Source organism: Eptesicus fuscus, chromosome 4, assembly GCF_027574615.1.
Source record: "Eptesicus fuscus isolate TK198812 chromosome 4, DD_ASM_mEF_20220401, whole genome shotgun sequence".
NCBI lineage: Eukaryota > Metazoa > Chordata > Mammalia > Chiroptera > Vespertilionidae > Eptesicus > Eptesicus fuscus.
Window position 1 is genome coordinate 46,951,514 of NC_072476.1, and position 25,639 is coordinate 46,977,152.

The 25,639-nt window shown below is 39.3% G+C and overlaps 2 protein-coding genes across 4 annotated transcripts in view; both read right to left on the minus strand.

Annotated features, from left to right (window-relative positions):
- On the minus strand, window positions 1-6,180 carry SRP19 (signal recognition particle 19). Of its 3 annotated transcripts, XM_054715003.1 has the most exons (5): window positions 5,993-6,180; window positions 5,053-5,128; window positions 2,645-2,716; window positions 2,446-2,557; window positions 1-532 (listed from the first exon to the last, which is right to left on the minus strand). In XM_054715003.1, the coding sequence occupies exons 1-5, from the start codon at window positions 6,031-6,033 to the stop codon at window positions 399-401; spliced, it is 435 nt and encodes a 144-aa protein (XP_054570978.1). In that variant the 5' UTR covers window positions 6,034-6,180; the 3' UTR covers window positions 1-398. The 3 variants fall into 3 exon arrangements, with proteins under 3 accessions (XP_054570978.1, XP_054570976.1, XP_054570977.1); XM_054715001.1 differs by lacking the exon at window positions 2,645-2,716 and having other exon boundaries at window positions 5,993-6,178; XM_054715002.1 differs by lacking the exon at window positions 5,053-5,128 and having other exon boundaries at window positions 439-532.
- Window positions 6,181-12,287: 6,107 nt separating this feature from the next.
- The window catches only part of APC (APC regulator of WNT signaling pathway), a 121,164-nt gene continuing 107,812 nt past the window's right edge, over window positions 12,288-25,639 (minus strand). The window contains exons 16-17 of the mRNA XM_028149744.2: window positions 21,490-21,704; window positions 12,288-19,873 (exon numbers count right to left, since the gene is read on the minus strand). Coding sequence (XP_028005545.2) covers window positions 13,291-19,873; window positions 21,490-21,704 — 6,798 coding nt within the window. The 3' untranslated portion in view covers window positions 12,288-13,290. The remainder of the gene's footprint in view (window positions 19,874-21,489; window positions 21,705-25,639) is intronic.

Below are 25,639 nucleotides of genomic sequence, written 5' to 3' on the forward strand. Positions count from 1 at the left end.
GTCAGTTTTGAATTTTATTTCATTAGCTTAAAAGGTGAACAATATGTTTTAAATCTTATTAAACTCATTTAGCTGAACATTTTTACATAGAGCACAGATACAGGATTTCAAGTAACTTATGGCAGAGGCCACTGTCCATTTAAAAATAAGCTTCTTTCTTCCACAAAAACTGCATTGAAAGGCAAAAAAATTTTCTTTTATACTGCATAAGAGCTAGATGCAAACTTTTGATGTAAATTTATTTCATTGTCAACTCTCATGCTAAAGCTGGGAGGCACAAATGTTCATAGTTCAGTTAAATGATACAAACAAAAAGCTTCAGTTTCTCCCAGATACAAATCAGAAACCTCCATCCACGTCTCTTACAGTAGGATGTCAGACTTGATTGTCTTGCCAGGTCACTTCTTCTTCTTTCCTTTCCCTTTTTTACTTCCCTCTCCTTGCTGAAGAGTTTGGTCACTACCTCCTGTTTTTTGTGTCCTTGTTTTTAGTTTAGGAATCATTTCTGCTGCATACAACATTACTGACTTACCTAGGAACCAGAAATTAGGGTTAGTATATAATCTGAGAGATAAGATGCAAAAGGTCATTAACTTGAATACCATAAAGTTCATCACACCACATCAAGAAATCATCACACCACATCAAGAAAATGAGAAGGATTTTAAAAGAAAGAAAAAAAATGACTATGAAGACAATGACTAGGAGTGGGGCCTTTGGTGGTGAAAGTATTGAGAACAATGCTGACATATTTAAAATAACACAATCAAAATTAAAGTGCGAAACAAAAATTTGGGTCTTGGTCCTAGTAATTAACTTGAAAACCCAAGGAGAACTTTTCTAAACCTAAGAAATTGGAAACAGCATATCATTATAACTTTTAAGCCATGGAAACACACAATATAGTGTACAGATGACATACTGTGGAATTGTTCACCTGAAACCTGTATAATTTTGTTAACCAGTATTCACCCCAATAAATAAAAAATTAAAAATAAAAAGAAATAAAACACTAGGGATAATGCTAGTCTTCTCTTACCATAACCTCCTGTGCCTACTCCCTACCCCTTGCCTTGACTTGCTTTTGCCATTAGGTTAACTACTATCTTAAGACCAGGTATTTTCTTACTTTGTTCTTAAATTTACCTAAGTGGTAATACTATCTCTTGCTTTTTTTCACTAAGTATGGCTTTTTAGATTTATTAATGAAATTATAAGCAGACCTCAAGATCTCTAGGATCTAAAATGGCAATGAACATCTGACAATTTAATAATTTTACACTCTTAACCTAGGAACGATGATGGATTTTCAGAGGTTTACAAAATGTTCACAAAACAGTATTTTTGGAGGAAACCATTAGTAAGTTTCATCACATTATCAAATAGGTCCTTAACTTAAAGAAGTTTAGAACCAGTGCAGCCACTATGGAAAACATTATGGAGTTTCCTTAAAAAATGAAAAGTGGAACTGCCATTTGACCCAGTGGCCCACTTCTAGGAATATATCCCAAGAACCCCAAAACACCAATCAGAAAGGATATATGCACCCCTATGTTTACAGCAGCATTATTTAAAATAGCTAAGATTTGTAAACAGCCCAAGTGCCCACCAGTAGATAAGTGGATAAAAAAGCTGTGGTAGGTACATTTACACAATGGAATACTATGCAGCTGTAGAAAAGAAGGATCTCTTGCATGGCTGGTGTGGCTCAGTGGTTGAGCGTTGATCTATGAACCAGAAGATCATGGTCAGAGCACATGCCCTGGTTGCCAGGAAGCGCCATTCAATGATTCACTCTCATCATTGATGTTTCAAATTCTTTCTCTCTCTCTCCTCTCCCTCCTCCCCCCACCCCCCCACCTTCCTCTCTGAAAACAAAACAAAAACAAATTATATATATGATCTCTTACTCTTTGAGACAGCATGGATGGACCTGGAGAGTATTATGCTAAGTGAAATAAGCCATTCAGAGAAAGACAAGTATCATATGATTTCACTCATATGTTTAATGTAATAAACAAAATAAATTGACCCACAAAATAAGTCCAGAGGCATGGAAGCATGCAACAGACTGATGAATCTCAGAGTGGGGGGAGGAGAGGGTGCAGACAGTAAGAGACTTTATATACTTATATGCATAACCCATGGACACAGACAATAGGATGGTGAAGACCTGAGGTGGGGTGGGAATTGAGTGGAGGGGGGCAATGAGAGTAAAAAGGGGAGAGACATCTGTAATACTCTCAGCAATAAAGATAAAAAAATAAAACAAAACAAAATAATGTACCCCAGCCCCCAAAGAAGTTAGAAGCACTGTGGTAGTCCTTCTCTAAATTAATCTGTAGAACACACATTATTTTTACCTTTCAAAAGATCAGAAACTTTTTTGCAGTGTAGAGGAATGAGTAACCTATCCCCAAATTTTATTCATTTAAAAAAGCTTACGTGATGGGAATTGTACAAGACAGAGGCTGCCATCTTCCTGTTTGAGTTGAACCCGGACTCTGCCCCTGTACTGAGCATCACGATTCCATTCTCTGGAGTACATTTTGTTTTTCTAATATAAAAGGAAAACAGGCTTTAAGGAAGTTATTATATCAATGAGATGAGAATGGAAAATAGCGAAGGAAGAACCACATCATACCTCAAGAAATGCATTAAGTCCAACTGCTGAGCACACATCTTGAATCTCTGTAGCTGTAGGATTTTCAACAGCCTGAACAGTTTAAAAAAACACTGAACAGCTTAGCTTTAAGTAGGTACTACAATATTGTTGTGTAAATCATTTTAAATTCTATGATCAAAACATGTATTAAACCCAAGGTTTCCTTTTCTACTAGGTCCAGCCGTTTCCACTATAATTAAAAAAATAATAATAATAAAAAAAATCCCTGGAATAATACTGATCCATCCTTGTGTTGTTCATCTCCCCTCCAACAGAACATACACTTCACAAGTGGAAGGACTAATTTGTTCATCAGTATATTCTCCAACATCTGGCATGATACTTGGAGCATAGTAGGTGCTCAGTGAATACTGGTTAACAATTATTACAGCCCTGACTGGTTTGGCTCAGTGGATAGAGCGTCGGCCTGTGGACTGAAGGGTCCCAGGTTCGATTCCGGTCATGGGCATGTACCTTGGTTGTGGGCTCATCCCCAGTAGGGGGTGTGCAGGAGGCAGCTGGTCGATGTTTCTCTCTCATCGATGCTTCTAACTCTCTATCCCTCTCCCTTCCTCTCTGTAAAAAATCAATAAAATATATATTTAAAAAAAACACAATTACAGATACAACCACTTTAGAAAATTATTTGGTTGTATCTATTAAAGCCAAATGTATGCATTCATTATGGCCATGCAACTGCACTTCTAAGTATATATTTAAAAAAAATGCAAAACTATGTTTACTAAAGACAAACTCAAGAATGTTCACAGCAGCTCTATTTACAATAGCCCCAAACTACAAACAACCCAGTTATCCATCGACAGTAGATTAGACGATGGTATATTCATACAATGCAATACTACACAGCAGTGGTTGTCATTAAGGTAATTTTGCCCCCCGTCCCATCCACTCAACATTAGGCAATGCTTTGGAAACATTTTTGATTGTCACAACTAGGATGGCGTAGGGCACTGGCATCTAGTGGGTAGAGGCCAAAGATGCTGCTAAACAACCTAAAATACCCAGGATAGCCTCACAACAGAGAATTACCTGGCTCAAAATGTCAAAGGTGCTGCTGTTGAGAAACGCTATTACAAAGCAATGAGAATTAAACTTGACTCAAAAATGTGGATAAATCTTATAAGCTTAAAGTTCGGTGAAAAACGGATGTAAAAGTACATAGTGTATAATGCATTTTAAATAAAATTCAAAAACAAGCAAAAGTAACCTATGGCGATGGAAGTCAGCAGTGGTTATCCTTGTATGTGAGTATATATGGAGAGGACAGTGACTGGCAGGGGACATAAAGGAATCTTCCTGGGTGCTGGTAATGTTTTCTTTTTTTAAATTAGGGTGCTGATTACCCATGTGCACTCATTTTGTGAAAATTAAGACACAAGATTTCTGTATGTTTCTGTATGTATGCTTGCTATATATCGATAAAGTTCAAAACAATTTAATCATTCTCCAAATTATCTGACAGCTTGCTACCAGAGGCCTGTTACAGTGAGTCAGGCATTATTCTGAACCAATGCTTTGGTGTCTTCTCTTTTATCCAGAGGCAGCAAAATAGACTTTCTTGTACACATTTAAGCATAAAATGAGAGCTATAAAATAACTCAAAAATAACAAAGTCAATGCTTCAGACCAGGTTACCTTGACCCTGTTGTTAGATTACAAAATGTGATTCTTAAAAAATAAAATGACATCAATTTTGAAAATAAAAGGCATCAACCAAGTCCCTTCACTTGGCATTAGGCACTTTGCTAATGCCAAATTATTTTTAAAGTAACTTTACCCATCTCAAAAAAGGTAACTGACATAAAACTATAAAACTCAACACGTCTGAATTTTCTGCAAGTCTTCTTTAAAAACTCAACTGCATTGTGGACATTTCATTGTACAAAACCATAATTTTGGTTTCCTTTATTAAGGGGAAGACTGTCATACCTTGGTTTAAATGAAAACTGCAAATCCTACACCTCTCCCTCCACCTCCTTAAAAAAACACTGATTCTTTGAGAGGGAGAAACACCGATTTGAGAGCGAACATCGATTGGCTGCCTACTGTGCGTCCCCTACTGGGGATTGTGCTCTGATCAGGAATCAGCCGGCAACCTCTAGGTGCGCATGCGCGGGATGGCGCGCAATCAACTGAGCCACACCGGCCAGGGCCCCCTCCTCTTTCAAACACAGGTTCATGAAGAATCATTAAAAAAAAAAAAAAGAATTCCTTCAGCTATGACTTCGTGCCTTTCTGGTTTCACCGTTATTAAGGAATGCACCCAATTTTTGGCTACTGTTTCTCAAATGCAGTCAAGTCAAAGAAACCTTTGTGGCCCTAACAGTAAAACCTCCCCTCAAGGGCCAAGGTACCAGCCTGCTTACCTTACTTATGGGGATTCGCCTGCCCTCCGCGATGGTCTTCTTGTTATTTAAATAAGCAGGGTAAATACAAATAAACCTGCCACAGAAAAAATACAGCTGGTATCACCAGAGCAGTATTTCCAAAACTTCACCCATTCATTCACTCATTACCGTGACTGCCAGTACACCCACACTATATAAGTCGCATGTTTTTTCTTTATATTGTCTCCCTTTTACTTAACTTACTTAAAAAGTAAACTTTAACTCACTACCTTAAATGGAAAAAAAAACCACTTGCTAGAGAATATTTAAAAAAAACGTTGTCTTAACTGTTCAGTTAGATACAGGTACCTGCCCAAAGGCCCTGTGGGGGGCCCACTCTAGTGTATACGAAGTTCGGCGTTAGCCCTGACCGGTTTGGCTCAGTGGATAGAGCCTCGGCCTGCGGACCCAAGGGTCCCGGGTTCGATTCCGGTCCAGGGCATGTAGCCTGGTTGCGGGCACATCCCCAGTGTGGGGGTGTGTGCGGGAGGCAGCTGGTCGATGTTTCTGGCTCTCTATCCCTCTCCCTTCCTCTCTGTAAAAAAACAAAAACATCAATAAAATACATTTTAAAAAAAAGTACGGCGTTAGAGGCATTAATAAACCTAAAGAACTCAAACGAGCCTTCCTGAACGCCACAATAGGAAAAAAACAGAGTTCTCACGTTGTGACTGTTACGTAATGTCATGTGCACGGAGCACCCAATGTGCTGTGTGAGGCGTACGGGTGAACCAGGTAGTCACTGAGCCACCGACAGTCGGCATTTCAGGGACCCTGCGAAGAGCCTGGTGCTGGCGGCCTCCCGGAGAAACGAACGCCGGAGAGGAGCTCAGAGCCTTCCCGCGAGCCTTCCCCGGGGCTGGGAAGCGGCGCAGCCTCCGCGGGCTCGCGGCAAGCCCCTCCCCGCCGCAGGACCCACCTGTCCTGGTCGGCCGGGGATCGCGCCGCGGCGCAAGCCATCTCCGCCCGTGCCCACTGGGGTGAGACCCGCCGGGAAACCCGCCGGAACGCCGCTCTGATTTCCCAGACAACCCCATTTCCGGCGGAAGTCCTGCCCTCCGGAACGCCTTCGCGTCCCCGGCCTTTCCCTGTCCGTTCGTTCTGGCACCTGTCGCTCGGCGCCAGAGTCCCAGCTCCTGACGTGGCATTTGGCCCTATCCTCTCGCGATAGCATCCACAAACGCTTCTACTTCTTTCCCTTGTGTCGTCAAAGCGAGACCTTCTGGGCGCATGCGCCGTCGCTAAAATGGGATTCCTCCCTGAGTGCTGGCCACACTCACCTATAGATGGGGGCTCAGCCCTGCGGGCAATCTGTGTAGTTCAAAGTTGGTTGTTGGAGCAGGCAAGAAGATACCCTTTATGTTTTATCTTTATTCGCTTCTGGGCCTAGCAGCTTGCTTTCAGCTTGGCAAAATGGGTTTTTATAGTGGTGGAACAAGCAAAATGACTGGCACGTTTCTCGTTGCGCCGCATAATTGTTAGAAATTTGTACACCTTTTTAGATTTCTGAAGATCATCTACACTCAAATTCACTATTACTTTTGCATACCTTAGGTTAATTACAAAGCATTATTTCGGCATTTCCCCGAACACACCTTCATTTCTATTTTAGTAGCTGCTGTTCATCCCACACCTACAAAGTAGCTTATTAAAACCTGGGCAAGGTAAGATAGGTATTCTCTTTTAGAGACGGAAAAAAAACTAAACAAACAAAAATTCCTAAATTTTCCCAGCCCACTAAGGTTAGATATTTGCCCATTCATGCTAATGATAGCTGAGCACAGATGCCCAGCGAGTCTGACCAGAAGCCTCTGACTTTTCTCAATGCCCTAAATTCTGTCTCTCATTCTTCCTTGTAGTGTATTAGTAGTACCTGTTTAGCTTGGTGTGACTGTAAACAAATAAATACTATTTCTTTCTAAAGTACACATGATTCCTATAAAAAGAGCTTCATGAAATGACCAAACCAAACATTTAGGGATGAAATGACTCCAAACTTTAAAAACGTAGTATATTGCCCAGCCAGGTGTAGCTCAGCGGTTGAGCATTGACCCAGGAACCAAGAGGTCACTGGTTCGATTCCTGGTTAGGGCATATGCCCAGGTTGCGGGCTCCATCCCCAGTGGGGGGCGTGCAGGAGGCAGCCAATCAATGATTCTCTCATCATTGATGTTTCTCTCTCTCTCTCCCTTTCCCTTCCTCTCTAAAATCAATAAAAAATATAAAAAAAATGTTAAAAAGTGAAATAAAATAAGAGGAAAATACTTTTTTAAAAAAAGTTGTATGCCTGTTTTAGGACTCTGCTTTCCTACTTTACTTGCATCATGAAAATTGGAATAGTTTCCAGAACATCAACATTTTATATATACACTAGAGGCCCGGTGCACAAAATTTGTGCATGGGGCAGGCGGTGTCCCCTCAGCCCAGTCTGCACCCTCTCCAATCTGGGACCCCTTGGAGGATGTCCGACTGCCGAGATTGGGCCTAAACCAGCAGTCAGACATCCCTCTCACAATCCTGGACCACTGGTTCCTAATCACTCACCTGCCTGCCTGCCTGGTTGCCCCTAACTGTCACCCCTCCCTGGGAAGTAGGAGGCTATTACATGTATTAAACCTCAGACAACTTTGTTCATGCCCCACTTTTCCTACATCCTATATAATAAAGAGGTAATGTGCAAATTGACCCTCATGCCCTCACAAGATGGCTGCCTACTACCAGGCCAGCAGGGGGGTTAGTGAGGGACGACCAAACGACTGAACAGCAGGCTGTGTGGGGTGACCAGGCCAGCGGGCAGGCTGAGAGGGGAGACCAGGCCGGCAAAGGGGGCAGTTGGGGGAGACCAGACCAGCAGGGGGACAGTTGGGGGCGATCAGGCCAGCAAGTGCCACATGTGATGTTACTTATGGCAAGGGTGTGTGAGAAGGCTCTGGTGGTTAGGGGCAGCACCTGAATCTTGACCAAAGCAGCCTCACAGCATGATTTGGCTAGTTTCCACTGTCTTGTTTCTATGAATGAATTTTTGGCCCATATACAAATCCTGTGGACTACTTAATATTCTCTAAATGAACGAACATATTTGGACTTCTAGGGAAGGTCTTGTTGATAACGATAATAATTCTGAATGATAGTACTTCAGATAAATTAAATGCTAGTTTGGCTGGTTTCAGAATTCTTAGGTAACATTTCTATTCCCTTCCAAATGCTGCATATATGGTTTTACTGTTGTTTTTCATTTTTGGTATTTAATATGGCAGAGAAAAAATTTGATGCCAACCCTTTTTTTTTTTTTGTAGGCAACCTATTCCTCTCTCCCCACAGAAAGAGAACGTTTTATCTTTGAAATTAACTCACTAAAATGTGTCTAAATATGGTTTTCTGGTAGTTCAAAGTTACTTCAGGAGCAAAGTGGGTTTTAAAGTTCATAAGTGCCCCCCAAACATAAGCACAAGTAAAACCAGGTCTCATAAACGGCAGGGACTGAGATAAAACCAGGAGCTTGCTCTCTGCCTCGCTCCCTTATCTGGACCCTTCTCTTTCTTCACTGGCTGGTTTTCCCTTAGTTGTAGCTTCATGATGCCAATCATACACAATAACCCTTGGCCTTAACTCTGTAGGATCTTTCCGTTCCAGCCCTCAGTCACCAACCAGACATTTTCTTTGTGACTCTTACTTAAAATGGATTGGCCCAGGCTTTTCTTTCAGCCAGGTCAGACAAGTATTTGGTCACTGGTCATTTGATGATGAGTTTCCCCTATGACAGGGGCAAGACTGGGTATATGGTTCAGTGACCAATTAGTGATGCTAAGTGTTTGGACTCCAAAGGTGGTGTAGGTGGAGCAGGTAATGTTTGACATTGTTCTCATAGTTATGTTTCACCAATGTTGCTTTATATTCAATGGTCACCTTCATTAGTATACATTATGAGTATTTTTAATTTAAAAATAGTAACAATCACATAACTTCAAGAAAATGAACATAGTCACAAATATAGAGAAAGAATTATCCTGAATATCAGAGGAAAGAAAGTATATTTAGCACCAAGAACAATATTATACACATAGAACATACAGATTGAAAGAAGTATTGATGGCCTAACAAAAACCAGAATATAGTTTTATAGACCACAGACAGAACAGAGTTAAGGGAATGGCAAGAAAATGACCTGCTGTTTACAGGAGTTAAAGTCCATAGGTTTCAACACTATAAAGCAGTATTTTCAAGTCAGCATAATAGGAGGAAAATACGCTTATTAAAAATTAAAAAATAATTTATATACTCTATTTCAGCCACCATGACTTGTGAAAAATCACTTCTGTTCAGTAATTTTAATCATTTGACTACTCAATTCTTTCTTCAGCTCTTGGCAATAAATAGGTTTTGCATTTCTGGCACTCGTATTCTTTTCCTTAGATACAAAGAAACCCAGTGATAACATAAATTCAAATGTAGTGCAACTGGCTCCCACCCTCAGCAACAGATTCATCCCTTCACTTAATCTTGTGGTAACATAATCTATATTTGTCCTTTTTTTTTTTCTATACTTACGGTACTATTTGATCCTTATGGCTTATCTTTTATTTCATTATTTCCCCCTCATTACCTGTCCTTTTAGTGCCCAGGTAACTTGTAAAGTTTACTCTCAAATACCAATCTAATTTGCCATACAGTTAATGGGTTGTCACTCCCACTGTATATTAACAAATTAGGTACATTTACCTTACACCTGAAATAATTTCAAAGTTCCTTTTCATAGTCTCTTCTATTGCAAATACAAATTAGATACTTGCTGAAATTGCCTTTATAACTGCTTCAAAGGGAACAGCAGCTGATCCCTTAGACAAGTGATGGCGAACTTATGACACGCGTGTCAGCATTGACACGCGGCCGCTGAGGCGGCTGCATGCCGAGGATGAAACATTTGCTGCTCCTGAGGATGAAACATTTGCGAAATAATGTTTTTTTCCTCAAAGTGACACACTACCCGAGTTATGCTCCGTTTTTTGGCGAAGTTTGACACACCAAGCTCAAAAGGTTGCCCATCACTGCCTTAGACTCATCTTCTATAAAATTGCTTGTTCATGTCTGGTAAATTTGTCCACTATTGGGAGTGGAGATGAGCTATATCAGATTGCATAGCTCAGTATTCAAGTCTTTCATGCCTAAAGGTGAGGGAAGTTTATTTGTAGATTAAACTGTCAGATTACCGGTAAAGGTCCAGTTGTTGAGAAGAATGACTAGAACCGAAGGTAATAGGGCAGTTGCTTTCAAAGTGTGGTTCCAGACCAGCACCATCACCTGTGAACTATGAGAATTGCAAATTCTTGGATCCCACTCAGAATCAGAAACAATGGGGGTATGGGCCCAGCTGTTTTAATAAGTGCTTCTGGTGATTCAAATGCACTGGCTTGAAAACCACTGCAGTCGTGGTTTGCTACAGTCCAAAGCTAGATTATTTCTCTCAGCAGGCATTGCAACTATTAACTATCCTCAAAACTAAGCTCAGTATGCCATTTAAGTAACAAGCAACATCTGGTGTTAGGGCAGCACCCTGTGAACTTCTAAAAGTAGAATTGGGACTTGCCCCTTTACTAATTCTCTAACTAGAGGGTCTCAGAGAACAACTTCCCCCCCAATGGATAATATGGACTGGTCCTTCTCCCAGTAGGTGTTGCCTATAGGAATTCCTGAGTTTTCTGGCATGTGGAAGGCACCCTTCTTTTCATTTCCAGCATTGATAATATTTTGCCTTACTTGAAAAGGACAATTTTTTTCCTTACTTGAAATGGGAAATTTAACTTTAATTGGCTTACATCCCATTTCTTTCCACTAGAGTACTCGAAGTGGTTTATAAAAACTGGTATGCAATAAATCAGAAAAAATAGAAAACCAGGACTAAAAGAAGAGGAAAGAAATATGACCTATATGCACATATCCTTATTGGGTAAGGCAGACTAAGAAAAATACAAATAGAATAAATTAGCATTATTACTCACAACTATTTCACTTAAAATTTGACAAAAATTTAAATGTAGATCTAGTCCAAAGATCAGTAAAATGAGGTCGTTGGAAAGTGGTGCAGAGAAAAGCGTATGGACTTTGGAGTAAAATGCCTTACTTTAATTATAGCACTCTATTTATTGGCATTTTATTTTAGAAAACCAGTCTCATTACTAGTAGGTGATAGACACAGGTAAGGGGTAGATAACTACATGATGTGATTCCAAGGGCACAAGATAGATGTGCTGACTCCTCCTCACCCCTTTCCCAGTGCCCCACTGTACCTAAATATCTTTTTCCATCTCCAAATGCAGAATGCACGAATCTCCTTAAAAATAAAATTTCATTCAACAAATGTATTTATCCTCTTCACCCTCTGATCTTTTAGGACAAACTCTGGGAAGATAAATAATCTTTATTAATAAATGTATCAGTTTATCTTCCTTCATGAAGAGGATTCTCCCTGCCATGTTAGGAAGAGGCACTAGGACACCTATCCCACAACTCTGCCTGTCAAAAACAAAGTTTTCCTCAACAGGCAGTGGTTTTAAATAGTTTTTTGAATATTCTTATGGTATTACATCTATCTTTGATGTTCCATGTGTTACATTTTCTGAGAATGGCAAAGTGCTGATTATTTTTGGTTGCTGGGATTTTGCCTTAACATACAGGGTGATAAAAGATGTTCATTCCAGCCCTAGCCAGTTTGGCTCAGTGGATAGAGCATCAGCCTGGAGACTGAAAGGTCCCAGGTTCGATTCCGGTCAAGGGCACATGCCTGGGGTTGCTGGCTTGATCCCCAATGGGGGGCGTGCAGGAGGCAGCCGATCAATGATTCTCTCTCATCATTGATGAAATCAATGCAAATATTTAAAAAAATGTTCATTCCAGACTCAGCAGCAACAGGGAGAAGATGAAGGTACAAGGCAGTTATGTTCCAAGTCAGTTCCAAGTCAGGCTTGGAAGAGACTACTTATACCCAAGAATAAACACTTTTTCAAGTATAGAATTCTATTAGGAAAAAAGAAATATTCTATGTGGGCCTGTTATGTTCAATGCCTAGTCTGTGCTAGGCAATTTACATTGGTATTAAATAAATTTGTTTTAAATCAACTCCACAAATACTGAACATTAGGAAGTGCTAGTCACATAAAAGAAAAATAAATTTCAGGAATGGTTAAGTGCCAATGCGTGGAATGGTTAAATGCCAACAGTCAGCTTCAATAGTTTTTATTACAGTAGGAGGAATTTTACTCTTAATGCATAGAATTTGAAGAAAAAAATTATATAAGCTTTAGAAAGAGGCCCTTTTGACAATTATTAATACAAATGTGAAATAAGACCCTTCAAACAAATACCAATTTCAGTAACAGTTTACATACAGCAATAATTTATTCTGAAATGTTCATTTAGTTTCTGTTGAGACACAATTCATGTCTCATTAATAAAAGAGCAGCCATCTCACCTCAAATACCAGAATATACAACAAGTTACAGCATAGCAAAAAAGTCTACCTACTTTCAGATAAAATCTAGTTCAGGTAAAATAGTTTCATCCAATGTTTTACAATTAACACAGATTTTTTTTTAAGCACAAAAAGTGTAAATTGTTACACTGTAGCTAGCTAATGCACATCATGTGACCACAGAACTGTTAATTGAACCATCAGTTTCTTTCATGCAGTAAAGCAAAGCAGGCTGGGTAAACTTGCTAATCAGGAACCATATTACTGTGAATTTCACAGCCACATGATTAATTATGATGTTAGGTAGACTCACAAGGACTAAAACAGAAGGTTGTTGTTGTTTTTTTGCATAAATACCAATTTCTCCCTGATGTAAGTTTAATTAGTTTATAATCTAGAAATGATTGGTAACAGCAATATATCATATCTTCTATCTGTAGTGTTCATTATTTTAAGACAAGCAATAATTAAAGGATGATGGGATGGGATGCTACTTAAATACATGTAAAACATACTGTACAAATATACTTGGCTTTACCATTTTCTTCTTAACTATCAAGAGTGCCTCCCAAAATATGACCAGTGAAGACAAAGTATACTATCAAATATGGCTTCCAGAACAAAAACTTTCTAACAAGAATCAAACCTATTTACAAAATTTGTCAGTCTTTTAAAGTTTCATTTGAAACAAATTTTCTACATAGCAATTGTAATTAACACATAATTTTCTTAGCTTAATTAATTCAGCTCTTTTAAACAGACGTCACAAGGTAAGACCCAGAATGGCGCTTAGGACTTTGAGTTCCACTGGATTCTGTGTTGTCAGTTTTTGAATCTCTTTTCTTTGAGTTATTCACTGGCGTTGGGATCTGAGATGGCCGGGCTGAAGTGCTATCTGCACTGCTTTTCCTAGGGCTTGGGTTGTAATTAAAAGGAGTCACTCTAGCAGCTACAGTCCCACTAGGTGAACTGTGTTTGCTTGAGCTGCTAGAACCAAATGGGGTACGCTCAGCTATAGAACTTTCATTAGTCTCTGCTACAGGGACAGGATTACTTTGTCCTGGCTTTGCCTCAGTTCCTTTTTGGTCTGGGGCATTTACCTGAATAAAGGAATTCAGGCAGTTTTCCAAACCCATGGTGCGTATGGGACCACTGCCATTACCCACATTCAGTTTTCCCTGATTATCTTTTGAATCTTTAGCATTTGGATTTCCCTTTTCTGAAACACTGTCAATCACTGGGGGAGTATTTCCTGTGGGAGATCTTCCAGATCGAGGGTTGTTAATGGGACAGTCCTCAATTCTCACCCAAACATCCTCTGTTTTAGAAACAGCAGGTGCCATTTGATAAATCAGAGTCTTGGATTCAGCACCATTTGCAGCACCTGAGGAAGCAATATGAGTACAATTTGTGGGAGAAATTTCACTTTCTTTTATTTTTCTCCATGTTCCTTTTATAGATACTTGGTTTTCTTTAGTTTGTTTGGTTCCTGAAATACAGTTCACATGTTTTTCATCCTCACTTTTTGCTTTTTCACTGGATTCCGATGAAGCAGAAAGAATTGAAGATGAACTGCCAGTTCTTCTCCAAGTGCTTACTCGAGGAAGGGATGATGAATGTTTGCTGTGCTCACGTTTCCAGGTTCCTGACCTATTAATTGGAAGTCTGGAAGGACTTTCAGAATGGGAGCGTGCTATATCATGGCGCTTTGCAGGTCTTCCATCATTATAATCTACAGTGGGACTGAGATTAGGGGGAAGTTTTCGCCATCCACCACACTGAACAGATGAATGTGTAGATAGAGACATATCAGGAAGGGAAGGACTTAAAACTGGAGTCTGTGCCTGGGATCTTGTGGGAGAATCTGGTCTAGAAGATGGAGAAAGAGATTCAAATGAAGCAGATTCCTCCAATTTTCTCCTTAGGGTTGGGCTTGGAGCTTCTTTGATGAAAGTTGACTGGCGTACTAATACAGGTCTCTCTGACCTATCAGATTCACTTCCACTTGACTTAGTTGAAGACATTCTAGAAAGTTCTACTTTTTTATTAGATCCATTGCTATTATTCATCTGATTCAGTCCTTTGGAGGCAGACTCACTTCTTGGGATACTACTGCCATTCTTGGATAAACCTGTTTGTTTTGTAAGGTTCTGCTGGCTCGTCTGTCTGCCTGGAGATGTGTACGACATTTTCCCAGAACCCGAGGACTTAGTTGAAGCAGTACTAGGGGATGAAGTCCTTGGCAGTTGAGATAATTTGTTAGGAGGACTTATTCCATTTCTACCAGGAGAAATTGAGTTTCGCCCTGGAGACTGCATAGGTCTACTTAACGGTTGCTGGGCAGGTCTTGAAGGAGTGGAATCTCTAGATCCTGACCTAGAAGGCCCTTTATTTGATCCGGCCAGCTGGGATGTCTGCCTGGTAATAGGGCTTAATTCTGACTTCACTGATGGTTTGGTTCCTCTAGGAGAAGTGGTGGCTGTCTGACCTTCACTAGGGCTCTTGGAGGCTGGAGTCTTAAAGGGTGGGCCTTTTTTAGAAACTGGACTTGTACTTGATGAGCTATTTCGAACTCCTGGAATGTGAATCATTGTCCGACCTCGAGAGATTGAAGGCATATTTGCTTGAAGGGGCTGTTTCAATTGGCTTGAAATTTCTGAATTAGATCGAACTTTTCCTGTAATCAAACTCTTATAAACTTTTTTCCCTCCTTTGATGCCTTTATTTTCAGATTCTACCTTTTTAGCTTCCAATGTACTTTTCTCGCCAGGTTTCAGAATTCGTGGGCCTTTATTACTTGTAAAAGGTTTTTCCTCTTGATCAGGTGTAAGATGAAATGGTGACCCCAGAGAGATTCCTGATTTCAGTGAAAGGATGGAATCTGAATCAGATGAAGCTTGTCTAGATAAACATGCAGCAGCAGCAGCTTGATGTAAACTACTTACTATGGAATTTGCACCTTCCTGAATGGCTTTCCAATCAAAATTTTCTGAGTCAGGGGATAAACCATGTTCTGAATCTGGTCTCTGTATATCTTTCAAATCAAGTGTCAAATCTTCTGCTAATATGCCACCCATATTTCTGGGACTATGCTTTTCATTATCACCTTTGAGCCTTGAGGGCTTCTTCTTTTTTGGCATTGCAGAACTTATACATTCCTGCAATAGGTCATCTTCAGAGTCAATACTGAGAGAACTGAGAGAACTGTTTCTTGAGAAACAAACAGGGGTATCTTCAACATGAAATGATTTAGGAGCATAACCTGATGCCTGAGGTTTACTTGGTTCTCCCTGGGAGGCAGGGGGCACTGTTTCTTTGATAGGTTCACTTTCTTTGTTGTTGTTGTTGTTTTCTTGATCAATGTCACTAAGAGAACTTAGAGAGGAATTTCGAGAAAAACAAACTGGAGTATTTTCAATAGCAAAATTCTGTAATTTTTCATCAGCTGCTGCCCCTCTGTCTGGTATGTCTTTGGCTGACTGGGGAAAAGTGGACTGCTTCTGCAGCATGGGTTTATTAGACTGTCCTCGATTTATTGGATGCTTTGTAACAGTTTGTGTCTTATTACCTGATTGTTGGCTCGTGGTTAGTTCTGTCTGACTGTTAACTTTAGCTTCTGATTCCTTATTGTCTTTTCCCTTTCTTAATTCAGCCTTTTCCCTGGAAAGGTCAACATCATCATCATCAAAATCTAGAGAACTCAAAGAATCATTTCGTGAAAAACAGTATGGAGTTCCTTCAATAGGTGTGTAATGATGAGGTGAATCAAAAGTAAAGCTTCCTCTGACTCGATCTTCATTGTTTGGTAGCTTATCATTGAAGTCCTTGGAATTATTTTTCAGGTTCTGTTTCTTTGAATCTTTGTTGTCTGAAAAAGTTCTTTCAGCATTTAAATTATTTTTTGAATCTGTATTTTTTTTTACATGTGCCCTATATTCAGTATTCTGTGGCATAGGTTTTACTGGTGAAGTAGGTTTCTTCTTCTGACCATCTAATTGATTCTTGTTATTTCCAGATGAAGACATAGATGCTTGTTGGACCTGGTCCATTATCTTTTTCACACGGAAAGGCTTGTGACTTTTTCCTTTGGGCATGGCAGAATTAATGCATTCTGCAAGAATATCACCTTCTTCTGCTTTACTGTCATCCAGTTCAGGTATAGCTACAGATGAGGTTTTTCCTCTTTGAGCTTCATCCGTACTTCTGCCTTCTGTAGGAATGGTATCTCGTTTTTCAAATTCACCTGTTTGTGCCCCTGCTCTAACCCCTTCTACAGCAGTTAACTCATTCGGAGGGGATTCTATTGTTAGATCACTTAGAGACGTAGCTGTGGAAAAGTTTATAGGCGTCCCTTCTACGCAATATACCCGTGGCATATCATCTCCTGGTGTAAAACTAACATGCTTTTGTGCTTGTATCCTGTTTTGTGATGGTAAAAGTTTGTACACAGGCAGTTGGCTTGGTTTTCTTGCAACAGGTGGAGGTAATTTTGAAGCACTCTGGGCTGGCTTTTTGGCTTTGCGTGAAGATTTTGTTGGCATGGCAGAAATAATACATTCTTCTAGTATTTCAATATCATCATCATCTGAATCATCTAATATATCTTTTTCAGAATCAGTAGGTTTTTCAGCCTCTTTTTCTGGGTTTTCATTTGAGTCTTCAGGCTGCTCAGATTCTGTTTCATTCACATTGTCATTTTCCTGAACTGGAGGCATTATTCTTAATTCCACATCTTTCTGTATAAATGGCTCATCGAGGCTCAGAGCACTCAGGCTAGATGAACAAGAAAATCCATCTGGAGTACTTTCTGTGGCAAAATGTAGTAAAGTATCAGCATCTGGAAGAACCTGGACCCTCTGAACTGCAGCATTAACAGCAGCTTGCTTAGGTCCACTCTCTCTCTTTTCAGCATTAGGTACTTTATTTTTAGGTACCTCTTGTTTAGCTTGCACTGTTTGAGGAAGAGTAGGAGGAGGAGGCGTTTTACTTCTGCTTGGTGGCATGGTTTGTCCAGGGCTATCTGGAAGGTCACTGGGGCTTATAATGCCGCTTACCATTCCACTACAGGGTTCACTCTGAACAGAGCTGGCAATTGAACGACTCTCAAAACTATCTAGTGAACTGACAGATGTACATCTGCTAAACATGAGTGGAGTCTCCTGAACGTAGTGCTCTGGTGGACTTTTAGGTGTCTGGGCACCACTCTTTGATGGCGATTTGGCCCCTGAAGAAAGTTCAACAGCTTTGTGCCTAGTCGATTCTGAAGATAAACCAGAAGCCGGGAGTCTGTTGGATTTGGTTCTAATGTGCTGTGACACTGTTGGAACTTCATTCACAGAAACTTCAGTTGCTCTAGTTCCACTGTTTTCTTTTATTTCTGCTATCTGTAGTGTATTAGCAGAATCCGTTTCCTGTGTCCTCTGATCACATCCCATTTCATCTTCAGCTGATGACAAAGATGACAAAGAACTACACCTTGAAAAACATATTGGGGTGTCTTCTACACAGTAAGTCTGTATTGTCTCTTGGTTGATAGAGGGAACTTTACAAGAGGTGGCTTTTTGAGTCTGACCACTTCTGCTCTGTGCTGAACTTGGATGCAGCTGATTCTGCCTCTTGGCATTAGATGAAGGTTTGGATGTAGTCTCACTGCTTGTAGAGATGTGTTCAGTTTTAGTGCTTTGCCCAGACGAATTCTTTGAGAATGAAAACGATGGTTTCTGTGAGGGAGGAATGTCTGTGGAATATTTTAAACTATAATCAATAGGCTGCTCCACATGATGCTTCTCTTCATTATATTTTATGCTATAATTTGTTGGTCTCTCTTCTTCTTCATGCTGCTCTTCCTCAGAGTAACGTTCACTATAGTTGGTTGGCTTATCATCTTCATAGTCATCTTCCTGACACAAAGACTGGTTTACATTTTGATTAATTCCATGATTAGAACCTACTCGATTTGTTTCTGAAGCACTAGCTCCTCTGGACCTATATGGGGAAACACATTCTTGCTGTCCAAAATGTGGTTGGAACTTGAGGTGTTTATCATCAGTGCTCTCAGTATATACGGGATAAGTTGTGCTTTGACTCCTTGATTGTCTTTGTTCACTGTGTTTCATTTCATCTTCTATTATATGTTTGGGTCTTGCCCATCTTTCATTTTGTGAAGGACTTTGCCTTCCAGAGTTCAACTGCTCATCTGAATACTTAAGACTATAATTTATTGGTGTATCTAGTTCTCCATCATTATCATCCATATGATTGGCACTATGTATTTTATGGGCTAGGTCAGCTGGATATTGACCATAGCTGCAACATTTACTTTCATCATCTTCAGAATAGGATTCAATTGAAGGTTTCATTTGACCTCTTTTACCATAACCATCACTACTACTGACACTATTTAAACTATCATTTGAAGATCTCTTATATTCTAATTTGGCATAAGGTATAGGACATGTCCTATTTGAATTTTCCGACTTAGTGAAGTTGTAAGTGTTTGAATGTGTGTGAGCAGTAGAGCTTCTTCTTAGTGCATTCCTCTCATCTGTCCCACAATGCAATTCGGTGGTAGACCCAGAACTTCTGTCTTCCTGAGAAGTGTGAATTGCTGATACCTCTTCCATGACTTTAGCAATTTGGGCTGCAGTGGTGGAAATCTGCAAACCTCGTTTTGAAGAGGTTCCTGGATTTTCTGTTGCTGGGTGGTAGTTGCCTAGGGTAATTCCTCGTTCTCTCTCCAAACTTCTATCTTTTTCAGAACGAGAACTATCTAAACTTCCTCTTGATGAAGAGGAGCTGGGCAACACTGTTGTATTTAAATACGGTGAAAGGACAGTCATGTTTCCAGTATTAAAATTGTCTGACCTATTATCATCATGTTTATTGGTGTCAAAAACATAGTCACCATAAAGACTTTGCTTGTGTCTTTGCTTACTACGATGAGATGTCTTGGGACTTAAATTGTCAATATTGTCAAAAGTTTCTGATAAGTGCTGAGCATCTAATTCTGCTTCTAGGGCTTTTTGTTTCCTGACATGAAGAGATGGCAAGCTTGAACCAGGAGACATAATATTGGCATCCTTATACTTTGCGGGTCTATTTGCCATTAGATTCCTTAAAGCTGCAGCACTTCCCATAGCAATCATTTTGTGCTTTGAATGAATGAGGTTCTTGAGCATGCTGACTGCCCCCATGTCCCATAATGCCTCCTGGTCTTTAGGATTTCTTGCTGAGAGATTCCACAAGGTTCCACATGCATTACTGACTATTGTCAAACTGTGAGATTTTAAGTGTTGTAATAAGGTTTGCAGGCAGTTGTTCTCTCTTAGGATTTGCCTGAAATAAAGACCACAAAATTAAGGTCAGAATCTGTTTGTAGTAACAACGAATAAAAGAATAAAAGACAAATTTAAATCTAAATATAATTACTATAAGAGGCAAAATAAAATTGTACCAATTTATACTATAAATTCCAAGCATTCCACATCTCCTTTTGTTCTGTGTTAGTTCATTTAAGGTTTATTGTTTTAAAGTACTCCTCTGTCAGGCTTAAAGAAGTACAATGTTCATTTTTTTTTAAAATGTATTTTTATTGATTTCAGAGAAGAAGGGAGAGGGAGAGAGATAGAAACATCCATGATAAGAGAGAACCATGGATCGGCTGCCTCCTGCACCCTAATGGGGATCGAGCCCAGAACCTGGGTATGTGCCCTGATTGGGAATCGAACCTGTGACCTCCTGGTTCATAGGTTGATGCTCAACCACTGAGCCATGCTTGCTGGGCACTACAATGTTCATTTTAATCTATTTTGCATAGCTTATATGACCTGATAGCTCATTAAATTTTTTCTTGAACATGTACATTTACTTTATTTACATAGTGACAGATTTTCCCAATTTAAGGATGATAAGTATATCTTGCTGAAAGGGACTTTGTGGTAAATTAATCAATCAATAGATCTTTATGTATTCAAGGAGCATGCTGTAAGCACCCAGATTAGGAAACTGACTTTTAGAGCAATCGTTATGTCTCTGGCTAGATTCTGTGATACTGCCATCCCCCTTACAAGTGCTCTCTGGAAACATTATTTCTAAAATTAAAAGAAAGATTTTCAAAACATTTAAAGGTTAACTATAAATATAAGGGTTGAGAATCAATATCGTGAACTTTGGGACCTGAAGAGCTACAGGATACTTAATGCAGTGTAAGCTGAAGTTAATGACAAAATATTTAGCTTTAGTGGACTTTAAAAGTGATTGGCAAGGGTGTACAACAAAGTTTTAAAATGTTCTTCTTTCAGCAGTGCTTACTGAATTTAAAAAGACTTCTTTGCATAGCAGAAAGGGCTATAAGGCTTGTAATTTACACATCAAAAAATTAAAGAAAAGATGTTTATATTCATATGGTTCTTTTACTAAAAGTACTACATGATCTGTTTGAAAACGAGAGAAGTACAATGTTGAATAAAATAAATATGCTGTGAAAAATATTAATATTTTTGTTGGCATAATACAGAACCCAGGTTCTGAAAATGTGTGCTCTGTATCTGAGGTGCACTCTTAGGTATCACAGATCTAGTAGACTGGATGAGTGGCTGTTGGCTAAATAATATGGTTATTGATGTTAAGACACGAATTAGAAAAATGTAAACAAATGTATTATCTGGATCATATCTATAGGCTTTGTTTTTGTGATTTTAACCTTTTCCTATATATATGCGTTATACCTCTTAGCTATCATTTGTTCATTTCTAGACATCTTTATGATACTATAAACTTTTGTTACTAATGAGTAAATTAGAAATTAAAAGTTACTTTTTCACCACAATAAATATATAATTTAGCTTAGAACTTGCATGAATACACAAAACAAATGGATCTTTTTGAGGGATTGAATTCTACACCAATTTAATTGTACACTAATTAAAAGTAATATAAAACTCTGTATTTACCTGTGATCCTCATTTGTTGCTATCAAGCTGGACACATTCCGTAATATCCCACCTCCACTTTCAATAATGGCTAAAGTATTTGTCTGGCTCCGGTAAGTGAGAGTGCCAACCAAAAATGCAAGTGCACCATCTACAGCACATATATCAGCTTTATTCTCAGTGCAATGTGCTGACAAATTCCATAAGGCACTCAATACACTTTTGAGGGTTGATTCCTATTAAGAAATAAATTATGTGTCATCTAATTAGAATTGGAATTTGTCCCTCATAACTTCTATGTTTACTTCTTTTGAGTAAATATTTTTTTTCCTTCTCTGCTACTCACCCCTCACTAGTAAATTATTAGGAATTTCCCATTTAGAAAAACTTGCATAAAATAATGAGTGGAAGGAACTTAAGTCACTGGTATCCCCATAATAAAAGAACACAGTATTAAACTAATAACCTTCCTGAAATTTATTCTAAGTGTTTGGACAGTACACACATATCTTAAAAGAGCTTATAATAGCAACAAAATTAATGTGCATGCTGTAAAGATAACATTATCAGGATAAGATAAACTACAGAAACTACAAAAAAACCTGTATATGTTGATATAGAAAGATATCTAAGAAGTATTATTAAATGAAAAAAGCAAGTTGAAGTGCAGTATGTACAACATTCTGGTTGGATAAAACACACACACATATATATTAGTATGTAGTTGATTCAAAAATAACAATACAAATTATTAAAAAGAAAGCACACTGGGAAAACTCCAATCCTTAAAATTCCCAAAGAAACAAAGTAATTACAAAACCAAAACTCCCTGGTATACAATATCATAGAAAACTCTCAAACTATAATTGCCACAGAAACAATCTGTATATATAACTAAGGATATTTGGTCAAAACCTGCCATGACCCTCATGCTAGTCTTTCCTCTTATTACAAATAAATCAAGGAATAAATATGCCTTAGAAATCTACTCCACTATCACAGTTAGGGGTGTTCCAGAAGATACAAACATAGCAAATTGGTACCTGCCTGAAGGTGCTAACAACTTAGTTTGGGGGAAAAACATGCAAACCTACTTCCATGAAATGAAGTTCTCTAAAGGAAAGATCGTTGCCACCTAAATTTAATCAAATAAAAGACTTCATGCAGGAGAGCAACTTAGTAGAAGACCTGTACACTCAGGGACAATTTCTTCTGGCAGGGAAAGTAGAATGAGGAAAGGCTTGGAAATGGGAATCAGCAAGAAAGAACTGAAGAACAGAAAAAAGACAGAGAGGAGATCAAAGTCCATTCTGGGGAATAGTGGGAATTAAGGTCAGAGAGGTCAACGAAGGTCTTGAATGTCACAGCAAACGTTTTTAGCCCAATCTAAGAAATTGCCACTGTATTATTTTTATCAGGACATTCAATGAATAAAACAATCTAGGAACAGTTTTATTTATTTTATTTTTAAAATATATTTTTATTGATTTCAGAAAGGAAGGAAGAGGAAGAGAGAGATAGAAACATCAATGATGAGAGAGAATCACTGATCGGCTGCCTCTTGCATGCCCCACAATGGGGATCAAGCCCGCAATTCGGGCATATGCCCTGACTGTGAATTGAACCATGACCTCCTAGTTCATAGGTCGATGCTCAACCACTGCACCACACCAGTCGGGCAAGGAATAGTTTTAGATACTATTTATGAGAAGGCAGGCAGGGAAGAAATGCTTTCACCAATCAAGATGTGAGAAGGATAAGAACTCAATTTTATAACTGACATAAAGAGGGGGGACATTCAAAGTATCCTGAGAACAGAAAAAAACAGCAAGTGTTTAGAGTGAGCTTTTAAACTTCAACTGGCCCAGGGGGATAACTGAAGATAGGAAAATAGAAGTTGCTCTCTATAAGACTACTTGTAGAGGGATGAGGGTTTTGTTTCAAAGAAGCTTTACAGTTAGAATTAGAGGAAACAAGAACAAATGGTTAGAGGCTAAAATTACAGGTGGCAAAAACAAAGGGAGGGATTTCAAAATAAAATGTGTAATAAAGTATTAAATATAGGTGTAGGTAGGAAAAAAACCCCAAGTTAATGTATAAATCTAGATTTTGTTAGAAGAAGAATTAGGAGGGACTGAAGAAGGTATACCAGTAAGAAATGGAGCAAGTGACTTCAGGGTCTTGGCAGTTACAGGAAAAATGGAAACTGCAGGAATTAGAATAATTTTTTTTTAATTTTTGAGAAAATATATATATATAGGGCTTCCTATAGATAGATGAAACATAAAAGGCTTTCTTCTCTCTATCCATTCAAGATATAAAAGACAAGAGTAAGAGACTTAACATCTTTGAGTGAACAGTAACACTTGGGGCACAGATTGCAGGTGAAGGAAAGGTTCTATTGTATAGAAGAGCAAGAGCCAGCTAAATGAAGTTAAAATGATGCAATATAAGGGAAATATGAAAGGTAGTTCTGATTTTCTTGGTCATTAGTAAATGAAGATGAGGAAAAGATGATGACCTGAGAAATGTTCATAATGACTGAATGTAGAAGAGGGAACAAATAAATTTTAATGCTGCTAGCCAGAAGCAGGCCCAAACCAGAATTGGGTATTGTAAACTTCTGATAGGCCAGTTTTTCCAAGATTGGACTTGCATTTAAAATTTATATATGAATTTAGGGAGAAATGATCTTAAAAGTACTACTCTTCCTTTGTAAGAACAGAGTTTGTCTTTCCACTTATTATGGTCTTCTTTTATGTTCCCCAGAAGGATATGTTTTTAAATCTAGCTTGCTTGGTTTGCTGCAATCAGTTTGTATGTAGATCTCTAAGGTCCTTGAGAGATAATAAAATCATAAAGTGTTCAGCAGCAGTACAAGTTCTCATAATACAGATAAATCATTAAATCTTTCTGAAAACATGCAGGGTTGGTTAATTAGGAATCTTAAAATGTGTATAGTACTATTTTTTTGTTTAACTTTATTGAAGTACTAGAGGCCTGGTGCACAAAATTCATGCACGAGGGGGGGTCCCCTCAGCCCAGCCTGCACCCTCTCCAATCGGGGACCCCTTGGGGGATGTCCGACTGCCGGTTGAGGCCTGATCCCAGGGATCAGGCCTAAACCGGCAGTCAGACATCCCTCTCACAATCCTGGACCACTGGCTCCTAATCGCTCACCTGCCTGCCTGCCTGGTCACCCCTAACTGCCCTCTCCCCTGCCAGCCTGATCGCCCATCACTGCCTCTGTGTGCCAGCCTGACTATCCCTAACTGCCCCCTGCTGCTGGCCAGGTTGCTCTCAACTGCCCCCCGCTGCTGGCCTGGTCACTCCTAACTGCAGCCCTCCTCCCCCGCCGGCCTGGTCGTCCCTAACTGCCCCCCCACCGGCCTGGTCGCCTCTTACTGCTTACTGCCCCCACTCCCACTGCTGGCCTGGTCACCCCCAACTGCAGCCCACCGCTGGCCTGGTTGCCCCTAACTGCACCCCCCCCCCCCCCCGCTGGCCTGGTCGCCCCACACAACCTGCTATTCAGTCGTTTGGTCGTCCCTTACTAACCCCCTGTTGGCCTGGTCATAGGCAGCCATCTTGTGAGGGTGTGAGGGTTAATTTGCATATTACCTCTTTATTATATAGGATAAGTGGAGAACGATAAACTGCACACATTTCAAGTATGCAATTTGATCACTTTTGATGTATCCATCACTCCAATCAAGATAATAAACATTTACTTTAATTCCTAGTAATTCCTTATAATTCACCCCAACCCCAGGCAACTACTGGTCTGTTTCTGTCATTATAGATTACGGCATGTTTCAGTTCATTCTTTTTATAGCCGAATAGTATTCCATTTTGGATATTTCACAGCTTTTTTACCAATTCACCTGTTAATAGACATCAGATTTAGTTCTAGATTTTGGCTACCACAAATAATATTGCTGAACATCTGTGTATAAATTTTTGTGTGAATGTAAATTTTTGTTCCTCTTGGGTAAATATTTAAAGAGTAAAAAGTGTGTTGTAAGGTAGGTATATGTTTAACTTTTAAAAACACTGACAAATGTTCTCCATAGAGTGGTTATATCATTTCACATTCCCATCAGCACTGCACGAGAATTCCAGCTGTTCAACATCCTTGACAACACTTGGTCAATCTTTAAATTTTAACCAA